Genomic DNA, 16,924 nt, shown 5'->3' on the forward strand with positions numbered 1-16,924 from the left:
AAAAAATTAGACAGTAAAGCTATGTGTCTAAAACTTTAAAGTATAGCTTAGAAAAGTACACAGGCTAAGTGTTTTTTCAACAAAAATTTACTAACTTACTCTTTTCGAAAAAACTACTTTGCACATATTGGGTTAAAATATTTTACGCTTTCAGTTCAATTTTCGGGAGTAGTTTTTATACCTGAATTTCTTTTCCATCTTTCAACCAAAATCCTGAATGCTGATCATGTGATACAGCTAAGGTGAAACTGCAAGTGTCACCTTCTCGGGTCACCTGGTGCTTCAATTGCGACAAGATAGTTTTTGGGACAGCTGAAAAACATTTTGCATGTTACTTTGCAAGCGTTGCACAACGAAACTTGTTTTCAACTTTCAATCAAATTTAAATGTAAACTATAGCTATCAAACATGAAAGAAGATTAAAACAACATTTCAATATATTGAATTTTTTTTTATATTGAACGGAAATTTCAAAAAATGTCCAGAGGTTTTAGAATGTCCTGTTGTATCCTAAAACCAGGGCTAAAGTTGGATTTGAAAAAAAAGCCGATTAATCCCTCCTTCCCCGAATAATATCTAAATGCAACGTGGTGACAATCGTAACATAGGCTACGTAACTAAAAGATGTAGTTGCAAGATGCAACACAAGGTAGGCTAATCAAGACATGAGCACGTATCAAACTCTGGGTAGACAGCATTTATCGAAATAAAAACAGAGAGAGACTGTTCACCAGGCATTTGATAATTAAAGTAATTTGCGTTCTTCTGGTGACTATTTACTAGGTTACCTCCTGATATATATCATACCATTAATTATGACATCAGGAGGTAACCTAGTAAATAGTCACCAGAAGAACGCAAATTACTTTAATTATTCATCGAAATATTAGTAAAAACGTCAAGATTTGCCATTGACAACGAAAAATGTTTTGCTATAAGGTCATCATTAAAGTTGTAATGCTTTGTCTACCCGCTACCTTTCAAAATGAAAAAAAAAACTAAAGTTCTCGTACAACGTGTTTAAATCGACTATAAGGCCTATTAGATGTTGGCCAAAACTTTGTATATTGGTTTAAATTAAATGGTAATTGATTTTACCTGCAACAGTAGCTTCCGCTGTGCTTCTGACCTCGTTCATTTTCTGGTCGTTGACAACACAAGAGTATTGGCCTTGATCACTGAGTCGAACGTCGCTTATTCTAAGGAAATGTCGCGTTCCTTCCGACAGCATGTGGTATCGGTCGCCATCATGCAATATTTTCTCCGGCTCGCCACGGCATGCGCAATAACGCCACTGCGCAAGAGAACTTGGACCGGAAAGTCGACATTCAAACGTCATTGACTTATCGTTTTCCTTTGCAGTGACGTTACTGAGGGGTTCAGAAAAGTGCAAAGATTCCAGCATGCTAGCTTCTGTAAAACAAGAAAAAATTGATGAAAAGGGATGATAAGTAGAAGTTACAACTTAACGATTGAGAAAAACGGTTTAAGCTAATTTCTAAACATAACTTCAGGATTGTGAGGTGTGAGTTGTAGCAAGAAGTTTCACTACAGTTTATTGAATAAAGTACTCTTAATCTGAGTTCACTCATTTTCACTATTTTTACCTGGAGCTGTTCGTGTGCACTGTAGGCTACTTATAACCAGTTTTCATTGATGTTTTGCCATGACTGTGGTGACATTTCAAGAAAAATAAAACACATTCCCACAACATAAGGAATCAAACAAAATGCAGTAAGAAAAGACTATTCGATGACACCAGTTATCACCACAAATTGTTAACTGACTTACCTTGGACAAGGAGATAGCCCTGACTCCCTGCTTGGCCTGCCGGGTTGGACAGCCTTACCGAAATAGAACCGGAATCATCGGGTACAACGTTTTGGATAAACAGTTCACAAACTTTATCCTGCATTTGAAACAACGTTTTCATCTTTTCATCGCACTTGTAGCCTATATTGTTATGCACTGTATAGGCTACGACGTTTAACATTCAAGATAGTATCAGATTTATATATTAGTTTAACAAGTTGTTTAGCGAAAGTTTATCTAACACCCACCTCAGGAAAAAACCAACCAATGCGGTTTGACTTTTCAAGGTTTATTTCGTTTCGACACCAAACAATGTCCGGTTCTGGTTTAGCGTGAAATCGAATACGAAACTTCGCGTCTTCACCGGTTCTCACCGTAAGATTCCGAATACGCTCGAGCACCACGGGCGCTTCCATGTCTGGTGTGACTTCGACCTAGAATATACAACAAAATTTTAGATCCGCGGTGAATTTGATTCGGTTTGTTTCTTTCTTGATTTTAAACTATCAATGTCGTGAATGTAGTCTTTTTCTCTGACTTGTTGCTGAGCTTCGTTTCGCCTTTTCATTTGTAATTGAACTCGGCTACTCACAGGAGGGACCACGTGAAGGTGCTCATCATCCCATCCAATTGCCCGGACATTTGACCCCAATGAAACGTAGTCCAAAAACCAACCTCTCATACGAAAGAAGAAGAACTATCAACAAGCGTTCATCAAAAAACACAAGACACCCTGCGGACTAGGCTACATACTAAAAGTGGTCAGATCACGGTCATAGAGACCATAATGCAAATGACGGCGAATAAGTTGAAGATGCGAAGATCAATCAGAAGCGTAAGCTTTTTTATCAATTGTCTTTGTCATAGCGATCATCGTTAGAGTTTGTTCTCTCAAGTGTGACACAGTTCTAGTGCAATAACCTCCGTGCTTAGAGCCTATACAGTGCTTGTTGCACTGTCGAGCAAAGCTTGTTGTGTTTTAAACAGGATACTCAAAGGTGTTTCTTATCCATTCGCTGAATAAACTGCGTGCTGTTATACCTAGTAGGATATACAAAAAAGAACGTTCATTTTATCAATAAATAATGATTTATCGATGTACGTTTGAACTGCTATCTGCAGAGGCTATCAGAAATACTTTCTGATTGACGGATCAAAGCAGTGTAGATTCTATTTCATATCGGACCTTTTTACGGTTTCTGTTCGTTACGATAGAAATGTCTAATGGACATACAATAGCGCTGTCCGCAAACGGGAAAACTGAAGTGTAGCCTATGCTTTAACCAGTGTTGGGCGCGATAACTCATTTTTCAGTTAAGCGATAACGATAATCGATAAACGAAAAATGCCTAAAGCGATAACGATAAATCAAAAAAAAGTTAAGCGATAACGATAAGCGATAAATTATCGCCGATAATGTCCGATAACGATAATTTTTTTTCTTGATTAGCGCTGCCCCATCTCATGCAGCACGAACTGTTTTCATCAACATGACGAAAAATCGAACATAATATACTGTAAAGGGACAAAACTTTTTGTAAGTTATGCATGAATAGAATCGCAACAGCGGCAGTAGGTATCGAATCTTCAACCTCTTGATCTAGAATCAAACCACTGAGGTAACGCCGTGCTTATAATTATACCTTCAGACACCAGTTGGATGTTTTTATCAATTGAGTTACACTGCCGCTTTCGTGCAGTAGGAAAAATAATTAAATCAAATGAAAATACCATAAAAAATTCCAAACTTTGTATTTTGCTTTCTGCTTAAAGGGCTGTTTACTGCAAAGTCAGCAATAATTGAAAAAATTCCAAAAACGCAAAATGCTTGAAAATTTATCAGTAATCTTAAACGTTGTTGGTAGTAAAAATGTGCATACTGTGAAATCCATCAAGCTTGTCAAATTAGTCGTGTTTGTTTAAGAACAATAACATAATTATCGTAATTTACTGTTAATTTCAGATAATTTTTTTTGTTTTCTTTGTGAACACCTTCATTAAAGCAATGGCAGAACGCTGAGTTGTTGAGATAAGAATTACAATATAGGCACTGTATTAGTGGGAATAAAAATATTTGATTGAGGTAGGCTAGGTCGCATAGGTAAATGAGAAAGGTTATACACTCACACTGTATTTAGCATAATTTTACCACGCAACTCGATGCGCCTATTGTCATGCAAAAACTACTACAAGATGCAAAAAAATGTGATGTCGGTCTGCATGTCCATGGGCGCCGATCGCTCTCTAAGATTGGTGGGGACATTTACTAGGAAAAGTAGGAGAGAAAGGGAAGACGAGCTAAGCGAGCTGAAAGATCGGGGTCTGTTCAACAAACAAACAAATACAGTAGATAGGCTACAAGTCTAATGCGATGTATTTTAATTGTCAGTGTCAGCATTGGACAGCAGAAGTCCAAACACTGCAACTCGGCAACGAGTCTCCGGCGAATTAAAAACGAAGTCCTTTGGTTGATCCTTGGCTTGTAATGAAGGTTGATCGAATTCAAAACCTTGTTGTGCACATGGCAGACCATTGCATGATTTGGCCGTTTCTGTGTCAACAAAGTTTTGATACGTCGCAAAGTTGAAAATGACCGTTCAGCTGAACACGAGCTGGCTGGTGATATGAGCAAAAGTTCCACTTGCGGACACATTTGCCGAACAGCGGATGGCATCTTCTTGAATATCATTCGAAAATCTTGTGCAAGGGACTCTGTGTCAAGAACAGAACTCAAGATAATCGTCTACCAAATGTGATTGTAGCTTTCCACTAGAGAGTGATTCTTGTAGAATTTTGTAGTGCTCAAGATGGGTCGACTTGAAATAGTCAGTAAGATTTTGCTGCGAGCTGTCAATGACTGCAAAATACTCTGACCGATCGATCATCTATGGTGTGTGAAGTTTAGGAGGTTGACCATGGCCATGGCCATGTCCAATGTCCATACTGAAGATGATTTGGAACGTGACAAGTCTTTTAAAAATTGGGTAGGGTAAGAGTTTTTTCAATTGAAAAAAAGCTGCCTGCCAGCCTTCCAACTGCTGATTTTCCTATATACATTTTTTTGCCAAACTGGTAAAGACGTTTCAGCAGCTCTTAACCTCAATGTAATAATAACTGAAAAAATAGCTTTTTTCTTATACAAAAGTAACACATCAAGCTAAACTTACTGCACTACATGCTTGTACGACTCTTTCTAAGTAATTCTAAAACTCTGCACTGTGTGGCCCTGGCGTAACCAAAACAAATACAATTTGCGAGTTACACCAGGGTTTCTCCGCCTAATAAAGCATTTCTACTACGATTGGGGCTTCCTCGCATAAAACAAAAATGTTGTCCCCTCCTTTCAATATATTTTAAACGTCTGACTGATAAAATTGTGACATTCGGGTAATATTTTCCATTTTACGTTACAAAAATAATGTAAAAAGATGGTGGGGACATGTAAAAAGATGCTGGGGACATGTCCCCACTGTCCTATAGGGATCGGCGCCCATGTGCATGTCAAATGCTTCAAGCAATATCATATTCCGCAATGACTTGTTTCAGTGATGTTGTGTTACTTTGCTAATTTTCATCTTCATATTTTTTGAACTTTCATTTCAATAAAATGCTCGATGACAATAATGACAAGACATGAACAAGACATTTCCCATTTATCACTTTGAGCGATAAGTAAAATGTAATAACGCTTAAGCATTACGCACAAGAAACTTGTGAAATTTGATAACGGATTTGCCTAGCGTCTTATATATAGGACGGATTTTTTCTCAAAAAGTACAAACACAATTAGGAAAAAAATAATTGTGATATGTTCTTTAGGTCATAATTATGCAATATTTAAATTTTCCGAAAATTTTTTTAAGTACTTTCACTTTCGGCACAAATGGGTTAACTTTATAAGTTAAATGGCACGTACGAATTTGGTTATTATTTTTGGATCAAAGTTATATCGCCAAGCTAGAAAAAAATCGATCTTATAGTCTATAACCGATCTTGTGTTGTTATTGTGTGTGAATTTTGTCTTTTAAACTGAGTTTGTGACGTAACGGCACGTCTCAAGGCAAGGTCTTGCAATTTTAGTTAATCTACTCATCTAAAGATTTAATGCGCTTAAAACAGTAAGTTTCATGTTTTGACGAGAGGGATTTTATTTTTTTACGACAATTACTAAAAACTAACACTTCCAACGAAAAAAGAAAACACAAGAATAAAATAGTTGATCGTGAGGTGGCGTGAAAGACCATGTTTCCGATGTAAAAGCGGCCTCGTATTGCGACACTTTCACAAACCACTTGCCAATTTCTTTCGCTTTGCTTCAAAGGAATCTGTACTGTCTGTGCGCTTACATTTTAATTGTAAAATTCACACGCGATTGCCGATTGCAGCAAAACAACAAGAGACATGTTGCATGCATTTCATTTCATTGCAATTTGTAACTCTAAAAATTATTGTGTTGTCAGGGCCGTCGCTGCAGGGGGCGTGCCCCCTCCCTTGACAACGACCTGTGCACATATACTTCAGGTACTGAAGAAGAACTGGTTTTAATTTTAGTTTCATTAACTAGGTGGCTAGTAAAAATATTACTTTTCATGGTCTTTCCACTTGTGCGTTGATCCGAAATAAAATTTATCGGCGATTAATTATCGGCGATAATCAAATATTGCCTTTGGCGATAACGATAAACGATAACTGAAAAAATAATTGAGCGATAACGATAAGCGATAAAAATTTATCGCCGATAATTATCGCCGATAAATTATCGCCGATAATGCCCATCACTGGCTTTAACACACTTGACACATATAGTATAATCTAACTTTATTGTGACTTACCCCAAAGGGTAGCCTATGTGCAGATAAATCATGCAGTGATGTGCAGATATAGCCTAGTCGAAACAGTTAACACCAATGAAAAGTGAAAAAGTGAAGGGGAAAGACAGTCAATTTCAAGTGTTTATAAAAAGACCATCAAGTCTGACAATAACAGCATTTAGAATTATGACATGTAAGCAATGTTTGCAGAATTTTGTTAGTTTGATTTTTTCGATGCTCAAAATAAATACTACAGTAACATGAAAGTAGGTTTGTGGATACAAATGTCAACTTTAGTTAAATACTTCACAAGGTAGATTTAAACGATCTGTCTTAGCCTGATGCTGCGAGTTTGCTGTGGCAATAGTAAGTTGCGCAAGCTTTCGGAACACAGTTCCCACAGTTCCCTAGTCATTTAGTTAAATATTTCTACTTATGTTGCATGAGTTTGATTCAGGTTTATGCAGCACAAATACAAGTATGATGATGCCAGTGATATGATATTAAAGAGGCGATATGAATTTAGCTACGAGTGCAGTGAAGTACAAAAGGAACAAGCATCGTCCAGTGAGGGAGTGCAAGATCATGCTTCGAGATGAAGTCACCTTAGTCTCATAAGGGGAGGGAAGATATTGTTTGGGACGATTCAACCACGGAATTTTGTCCTTTTCTCCATCCTGAGGTTTTTCCCAGTGCATTAAATCGTCCTTTGTTTTGCGAATAAACGATTCATACTCGCGATCTCGCTTGGCAGCCTAACAAGTTATGTCAGTATAATATAAAAGTACAACTTTGTTGTTCATGAAAATACATTAGAAGCAACGACCGCATAACTGAGTCCTTTTGCAGCATAACCGACTACAATAGTAATAAGCCTATGTTAAGTAGCTATTAGCAGGCTATCACCTTTTTCTTATCCGCTTCTAGACTCTTCAACATTCGTTCTTCCTCTGCCAGTTTGGAGAATTTTGCTTGCAATTCCTCTTCTCGTGGAACTTTTTTAATTTTTTTCAATCCAGCAATCGGTTTATTCACCTCTTTGAGAGGAACCATGTGTTTGCCCCGTTCCTCTGGAATACAAAAAACACAAATGGGACATCAAAATTAAACAGTAACAGTTTTACAACTTTGTTATGTTTGAATGGAGAAGAGTTTAATTTTTGGGAATGCATTCTTTCGGTCGCCTTCGTACTTGTTTGGACTTCTAAGCGTGATTGACGAAAACTACAATCGTATATAATCTTAAAGGGGTATTAAAGGAAAAACCTGACTTGGCGATTTTCCACGTTCTTTGTGTTTAACATGCTACCATAAAACGATTTTCAATAAAATTTTGCCCCATTGCGGTCTGACCACCATTGTGCGCGTGCTTTTGTCAGAGCTTTCAAAACGAGATTGGCCTGAGCAACGAAGCGTGCGACTGTAAAGAACGTCATAAAGTCTACGTCATAAAGTCTAGCAATCAACCGATCACGCAATAATTGTTACTGCGGGCGATTTGACTGTAGGCTATGTATGTATTTACATCAAAACAGCACATTTTAACATCAAAACAGCAGACAGTTTGCTCAAAACATCAGATTGGTAACGTGGCTTTTGTTATTGCTGGACTTTATGACGTATTCTTGAGCTGTGTTTGCACGTTTTGGTCATTTTGAAAAAAATGAAAATAAATGAAACACTGGACTTTGGGCCTTGCCAGCGCCATTGAAAACAAATTTTTTTGGGTAATTGTTTTTGAAATGTATTCTTGAATGTTCAGTTTACTCATTTTAATGCTTAATTCCGGTTTGAAATTTTCCTTTAGTATGCCTTTAAAAAGGAAGAGATGCATATTATTTTGAAACTCATTGTCTAATTATAAATTTAATTGTATTTTGCAATTTATTTAAAACTTTACAATGACAGCTAATACTTAAAATTTTGATAAATAGGTTGCATGGCACACGCATTTACTACAGTGGAATTGGCATTGATTTGTAAAACAAATATTAGTTGTGGGCTCCAAATCCTATTATGCAAGGTTTTAAAATGACTAAAAACGTAAAAACACATAGGCCTAAAATGGAGAAATGCAGTGACCAAAGAATGAAAAAATCTGAGGCAGAAAATCAAAAGCATCAAATCCAACTACCAGTATCAAATCGAAGCCAACAATTATTCAACATTTTACACAAAACAACCTAAACAGTAACAACATACCTCTAAATTGCTCTTCTGCATTCCTGGTCATTCTGTACTGCTTCAGTGTTGCAGTGTCAACTTTCGACTTCACATCTGTGCCGGTCTTCTCACTTTTGTGCAAGACAGAACGAAGATCCTTGGCTTGATACACTTCAATGGTGGTACTAGCTTCAATTTGACCCTGGTTGTTAGTGGCAACCAGTTTTACCTGTCCGTGGTCATAACCTCGAACATTCGCTATTTCGAAGTAGTTTATGCCATCATACCATACACGAAATCTGCAATAGGAATAGACATAAAATCTTTTTGTGTAAAGCGATTTTGCAAGCATTACACGCAGGTGAAGATATGCTTTATAATAACTACCAAATCTGCTGATGCCTTGTAAACTTTAACAAGTTGATATATTCACTACAGTTGATATATTCGCTTTTTATAGCCTTACAATAAAAAAATTGATTGGTGGTTTATAGTCCATTATGTAGTTGCTCTCGGTGATGATGTTGGCGTATAATGAAAACATATGCACGTGGCAACAATTTGTACACTAAAATCACATTGCCACTCTAAGATCAATCTAATACTGTAGTAACATTTTTAGGAAATTGCATCACTGACAATATACGAAATAAAGTAAGAATATATATGATGTCACATTTAGGGTACTACCGAGGAACTGTAGCCTACACTATCTCAACAACCAAGGTCTCGAAAAGCAAAGGAGGACTAACAGTCACCATGAGATAAACTTATGTCTATCATATACAATAGATACTATTAATACTACAAAAAGTGCTCAATGCCAAGCAAAAAGCCAAGCAGAGCGAATTACATCAAATATAGTTACTATTCTCTAAAGCTTCTACAGCCTGTTTAACCCTATAAGGGGATCATCAGAAGGTCCTTATTCAAATAGAATCAATCTATCATATGCAACATCTTTATGAAACCTGCATGTCTTTGATGTAAAATTCACCAATTGTCATCTCGTACCTTTACAGGTTAGGCTATATCTTAAGTGGCCTGTCGCAGAGACAGGTAGATGACGAAAAACTCACCTTTTGCTTGGTCGTATTGACTGCTCATTTAAATACCAATCGACCTTAGGAATTGGGAATCCGATAATTCGGCATCGAAACCGTGCTGGGTCGCCTTCCTGGACTTTAACTGGATCCATTTGAAGAACAACTTTAGGAGGAGAGACAACATCGGGTTCACTTTCAAGGTGAGAGTCATGAGCGAGAGAAATCTGAATAAAAACGAAAAGATGAACTTGCGGCTGGTCAGAATCACCCATCTTTAGTCATGAGCATCATCATAAGCTGAACTAGCTAAACTCTGACCATGTCTCAACGTATGTAGTCATTTTAGATCATAAAATTGTAAGCGAACAGAACATGTGAGTGTGGTCTGCGGTTTAAATAGCCAGTATAATAATAATCAGCTCTCTCACAGTTATCAGAATTGCTAAGGGAATGCATATCCTGAGAATAAAAAAACCTCCTTTGAAGATTTAATAATTTCGAAGACGTGTAATGACTTTTATACTACAGGTGTAGGGTCACCGAGATTGATAAGGAAAAGCTTTATAGCCTACACCTGTATATAATTCCAATACACCAAATACCTCCTGCCTCTGCTGTTCCGTAGACTTTATCCTTTCTAGCATCACTGCGTCGTGGAGCTGGGTGGATTCCACCAGGCCTTTCTCTTCTTTCACAATGAGGGTACACGATGTTTGAATTTGGCCATGCGCGTTTGTAGCGCGACAGCTTATGACGCCTAAAATATATCAAGCAACAATAGCTTAGGTGGTGACACACAAAAAAAGGAGAAAATTTATTTTGAAATAAACACAAAAATACTACAAATGTCGAAACTAGACATGTGGAAAAATTAAAACTATCAGAACGTAATGTTTATAATAAAGAACAACATGGTAAATAACATGAAAACAACTTCATATGTCATCACCTGTATCACGTGGATATACGGCGCTTATATCCAAAGCCGCATAACCAAAATCAAAGGTTTCCATAATCCTGTTAGCATATTCCAACGGTTTCCCATCTAGCAACCATTCTACTTTCATGGTTGGATCTCCAATTGGAACTACATGACATTCAAAATGAACAGAGCCAAGTATTTTTTGTTTTTGCGATGTTAGTTTCTTCCTGAACCTTGGCTTCTGCATTGTAGTGCTGCAGTATAGATCTGCTTCATCAAACGCTTCGAGCTAAAACAGAAAACACAAAGCGCTTGTTTTTATGGAACACGTAAAACAGCTTTTATACTTATTGAATTACACAAGAAAACAAGCTTCTTGTAATGTAAAACAACGGTTTAAAAAATAAAAGGTTTAGTCTATATGTACAATTGCAGACACACAAAATATAACTAATAAACCTTGTAACCATTTAGAGTTAATGAGAATAGACAATTAAAGTAGAATGTTGATTTTAGCAGAAAAGTATTGTCGTAGGCTACTATAATTCCGTACCACAATATATTAACAGCAAATTAAAAATTTCCTATCACAGTCGGCGCTTACTTTACGAATATCCGCACGATCAGGAGATGGCGAAACAGACGGGACAAGCCTTTTTGATTTTGGGATGTAAAGTCTTTTAGTTGGTTCCTCATCGACTTCAGCTCGTTTCACCGAAACTTTGCAACGGGTCAAGTCGCGACCTGCTTTGTTAACTGCTGTGGCGGTGTACCAAGCGTCATGGAAGCCCTTTGATGCCTGCTCGATTGTCAACAGACCGTGACCATCCACTCCCTCGATTCTAATCAACGCAATGACAATCGATATTATGACGTCAACAAATCCTCGCATTAGAAATTAATCTGATTTCAACCTGCACATCCAGCAATACCCGCACATTAGTGAGCATTGCAAATAATAATAATTGATCAGATGACTTTGAAATGTACATGTACACAAACACAAATGTAACCCATTTATAACTCAATGTTAACTCGGTATTGCACCTCTTTACAACAATCAATGAAACAGCCTACTCATGTGAAAACAATGATTTCTTGATGCAACTTTCGGGGTGTAATTCTACATATAGTATTTGTCAAATTTACCATCTGTAAACTAACCTTATGTTTGGTTGCTTCTCCGGGATTAGGAGAACGTTATCTTTCAACCACACAATGTCCGGAGTTGGTCTCCCAACAGCAAACACCTCTAGCCTCACCAAGTCTCCCTCATTCACTGTTATACTTTGAGGTTTTTCAATGATGCGTGGACGCTCGATGCCTTCTTGGGCTGTTTGAAAATAAATAAACCATAATAAAGCTGCTTTCGTTACTTCACATTCAAACTTTCACTTCATCGGCGAAACGACGGTTCTTCGTGTAGGGTTAGGCTAGACCAGCGGTTCTCAATCGGTGGACCATGGCTCACTAGTGGGCCATGGAAAGATTTTGAGGTGGGCCACAGACCTACTTAAAAATTTGCCAGAGTTAGTGAAAAAATTAGTTTCATTTGTGATACTATAGTTAATTTTACACAATGTGTGTTTTGTTTGGTTGTTTTGATTGTAGCAACAATGAATGGTGCTGCGGTAATTTGCTGCAGAATGGTAATTTCTATTCTAATTATTATTGAAATACTAATTTTGGTGGCGTGATGTAATCAATGCCGTCTGTTGCATAATATACGAACTTTGATTGCAACTACAACAGTGTGGTTGTTATAGGGAGCCACTTGGCACTGTATGAGAATTTTTTTACTTAAAGGGACGAATAATCGTGTTGAAAAGAATTGGGAAGAAATGTAAATCAAACGTAAATTTATGTAATTAATCTATTGAAATGGTTAATTTATTTATGACTGAGCAGTGCTCAGTGAGCACATAGTTTTAGATCAACACTTTATGATGTAATAGATCACTTTGTGATTACCATCAAGTCCATAGCCTAACTGAAAGCGGTAGCCTACTGAAATTTGTGCAGATCTGTTTTTAGTATTTTTTTGTAAATTATTGTGGGGAGAAATTGACAATAGTTGTGTCTTTCAAAGGAGGAATGCAGCATTAATGTTGAGAACCACTGTAACTACAAGTTGGTCAATAACGTGCAGAAGCACGCATCTCATTGATGCACGGTATATAATCTGTTTTGGAACATTTTCTGCTGTTTTTTGTTTTTAAATCTATTTTGCAGTTTTTTTCTTGCATAAACAATTAATGGGCCATAAGAATTTTCGTGCAACGAAAATGGGCCACAAAAGAAAACAGGTTGAGAACCACTGGGCTAGACTAACTCTGATCTGCCGAAGAATCAGTAGGTTATCTTGTTACATTTTCGCTATGATAAAAATGCTTAGACTGATTTTAATAAACGCCAGTAATGCATTTGGCATTTGCGATATTTTTAAACAATGAAGCTATTTAGATTCTACAATACGGAATGCTTTTACTTACGCATAACAGTAAGTTGCAAGATGCTCACTGCTTTCCCAACAGCATTAGCAGCCACTACAGTGTACTCCCCGCTATCTTGAGGCGCAACTGGTGATATGATGAGAGATCGTACTCCGTCTTCTTTGACAACAACTCTGTGACTGTAATCCTCGAATACTTGAGAACCTACACACAACACAAAGACTGTAAAGAGCTTATTCAAACCAATCACCAACGATGCTTCGAATGTAGGCTAACGCTTTTCAGGTAACGCTGGTTAATTCTATGTGAATCCATTCGGCCTTTAGAGTTACGGTTAGCTATGTCACATTTTGTGAGCAATTTCTAAAAGGCCTACTATTGTTTTCTTGATCTTTTCAAACGTAAAGAATTATAGTATTTGTTGAGGTTACTAACAGTTTGGGAAACTTGTAGTTGTTTTAGTTTTGTTATGTAATTTAAATTCGAATATAGGACATCACTTTATAATTATACAACACATCAATTTTTAGTGAATCTGCACTTACAATAAGGTGGATAATCGTTTTTTTTTTCAAATCCAACTTTAACCCTGGTTTTAGGATACAACAGTAGCCTATATTTTAAGTGTAAGACTTATAGTAAAAACAAATTGAAATTTACGTTCAAAACTTTTGAAATTTCCGTACTGTTTTGCACTATATGTAATGTTGTTTGTTTGAGTTTACGGAGCTCCGGCTGCATGCAGTGCTCTATTGGTGCTAGTTGTGCATAAAGTTTTACCATTTTTGTTTGTAGTATTATCAAGCCAAAACAACTGCAACAAGTCTCCCGAATTATTCGTAACCTCAACAAACACCACAGTTCTTTACTTTTGAAAAGATCAAGAAAACAAAAGTAGGCCTTTTAGAAATCGCTCATAAAATGTGACATAGCTAGTCGTAAGGCCATGGTGAATCCTAAAAAGTTAAAGTGGACCTTCATCCTTCATACACCGTATGGTCAAACAGCATCACATACGGCCCACTGTAGTGAGCTGTGTGTATCACATGACAAAACTCGACACCGAGTCACATATGAAGAGTTTATGACATAAAGGTTGGCAACAACGTAGTTGTAGTATGCATGCCCCATCACTGATTTGCATTCAACACTCTTGTTCTAAGTCCTGGCATCGGTAATAACCTAATCTCTTAAAGCAGGCCTAGCATGATTTATTTAACTTTAAAAACTATATTTTTAGAATTAAAAACAAGAATTGCATGAGATCGATATGATTCAGAAAAATTGAAGATTGCTGCTGGTAATTGCTTCTAAACTAACTAGCTTCATTTCCACGCTAAAAGCTTTCATACGTAGCCTAGTACACAACAATACGTCCATTACAACATTTAAACTCAATCATTCAAACCTAAACTAGTTACTTCAGCAGTCCAGTGATTTAAAAAAGAATACTAAACACTCCTGCGTACAAAGACAAAAGTCTGAAACTTTAGAATTTAGACAAATCCTGATGCGGTTAGGTCTCTTTCTCATTGTGATATTTGTTTAGCTTCGTTGCCTAGGAAATCTATTTTATGCTAGATTAATAGATATTGCTGTCTCGGGTGTCTCACAAACTGCTGCGTTTATCAACATCACGAAAACAAACTAACTTCAAAGCGAAGTCATTGTCGCCTTCTCTTGTTAAAAAACATCAAGTTGCTTTCTTTCCAACCCACTTCACTTATGTTCAAATAATAGTCGTGTATGACATAAAAGTGCTTGTCTGTATTGAGTGTAGGAGTTGCAACAAAAAAGAAACTGTTTAGAACTCGATGTAAAATGACGTAGTTTTTTCACTGATTTAATCCGAGTGAAATTCAACCTTGGACTCAATGCATGAAACTAGCACGATTTGGAAAGGTGCTTGAAAAGTTTATGAAAGTGATAATTCGTAATGAATTCAAGAACCACGCTATGGATCAAGGTAGTGGTGTTTGAAACAAAAACATTTTGAATTTAAAATAGCAATTTTTGAAATATTCTGTTTCATTTCGATGAAAAATTCTTTGTTTTAGTTTCATTTTATTTCAAAATAAAGCAATTTTGTTTCATTGCGAATCGGAAATGATATACCACAAGTGTTCAGCACTATCATGTTTCGAAACATTAAACGAGTTTCAACACAATTTTTTCTGTGCAGAGGCAGTAACATCATTAACGAAATGCTCAGTGATTTGGAATGTGCTATTATCGTTACTACTTTTAAGAAAATGATTACAGCAGATAACAACCTGAAAATCGAAGATTCAACGTTTTGTTGCTGTATGAGTTTTTAATTTAACTTTAACAATAGACGAATGAGTTGCTGCATCAAATACAAAGAACCCCTCTTCGACTGGGAGTGGGATAAATTTTTCACACAAATTTTTTTCGGTCTGTCTTTTAGTCAATAGTATTGTTAGATTTCTTAGCATAATACTTCGGTATTTAATTGAACTATGTGTTCGGCAGCCGAGTGGAGAAATCAAAAATACCGTTACGCTTTTTCTATGCTGTTAAAAATGCTGTTATGTTCTAGTAAATTCTTATACTACAACGCTTACATGAATTTTTACCATATTCACACAAGGCATCACGTTTTATTGACTATTGTTTTTTTAACCTCAAATGCAAACAGCAACAAATTGATTTGGCTATTATTCTTAGTTCTAAGTTTTTATTCTTAAAGTTATTACCCTGGCACTGGCCTCGTCAACTTTGCTCATGGTCGAAAGCGGTTCATTTCGGTTAATGTTACCAAACAGTGTGGATAATATGACCTACAATTTTATAACTTGTGTTACATTGTAGCCGAACAATATCTTCCGCCTTCTGTATTGAGGCCGTGTTATGGGTGAGCTAGAAACAATACACAGCTGGTCAATAGGGAAGAACAATGACTGGCGGAATCGAAGCTGAGCTGAAATTCTGCTCAAGTATTGTATCATCGATGCAGTGATAATACGTCACAATTACACTTGGTCATATGGGATTGGTGAACGGTTCGCTAAAAACATAAACACAAGAAAATACGCTAAAGCCTGGTAAAAGCTTCACTGTTTATGTGCATTGTTGACAACTGTTTGTGACAGCTGTGATCGAAACTAATAATAATCGGTGCGGGTGAAGGATAAAAATAGAATACAATGAGTTGGTTTCGTCATCAATGAAATTACAAATCGAGGTCACCGAGCTCGTTCAGATTGCTGGGGCGAAGTTGATGAACAACTTTCGTGTGCAGCAATTGTTTGGGAGGACTGTTTCAAATAAAAATCTTTCGAAACATTTCGTTTCACTTCAACATAAAAATGGTAATGTTTCGTTTTCGAAACGAAAGCAAAAAATACGATTGAAGTGGGTGACCTTGAGCGATGTTTTGAAGATGTTTTGATGCTTTGAAGAATTGTTGTAGTTTACTAATTATTTAGGCAAAAAGTAGTAAAAAAATAAATCAAAATTTCTTTAAAAATTTATTCGCAATAATCCGAAACAAGTAATTTCGCATTAAAACGAAGTATTTCTTGTTTCAAACAGTCTTTACGGTTTAGCAATTATTCAGGTTATGAGTGGTCTAAAGTAGGGGTATCCTTAAATATCCGTTAATATTCTCATTATAATCTACTATTTACTCATGTTGAAGCAATCTACTATTTGTTTTAAAATAATTATCCATCCAGATTTTTAATCAGGAGTGAC

The 16,924-nt window shown here is 36.6% G+C and overlaps 1 protein-coding gene across 1 annotated transcript in view; it reads right to left on the reverse strand.

Moving 5' to 3' along the window:
- Positions 1-16,924, reverse strand: part of LOC145764311 (titin-like) — a 208,059-nt gene that overhangs the window by 175,198 nt on the left and 15,937 nt on the right. The window contains 13 exon segments of the mRNA XM_082575929.1: positions 182-312; positions 1,099-1,413; positions 1,792-1,909; positions 2,061-2,246; positions 7,229-7,378; positions 7,530-7,693; positions 8,826-9,085; positions 9,866-10,056; positions 10,435-10,589; positions 10,782-11,043; positions 11,359-11,596; positions 11,919-12,087; positions 13,247-13,411. Of these exon segments, the coding sequence (XP_082432055.1) occupies positions 182-312; positions 1,099-1,413; positions 1,792-1,909; positions 2,061-2,246; positions 7,229-7,378; positions 7,530-7,693; positions 8,826-9,085; positions 9,866-10,056; positions 10,435-10,589; positions 10,782-11,043; positions 11,359-11,596; positions 11,919-12,087; positions 13,247-13,411 (2,504 nt within the window).

The sequence above is a fragment of the Aplidium turbinatum genome, chromosome 2 (genome assembly GCF_918807975.1).
Source record: "Aplidium turbinatum chromosome 2, kaAplTurb1.1, whole genome shotgun sequence".
In the NCBI taxonomy this organism is placed as follows: domain Eukaryota; kingdom Metazoa; phylum Chordata; class Ascidiacea; order Aplousobranchia; family Polyclinidae; genus Aplidium; species Aplidium turbinatum.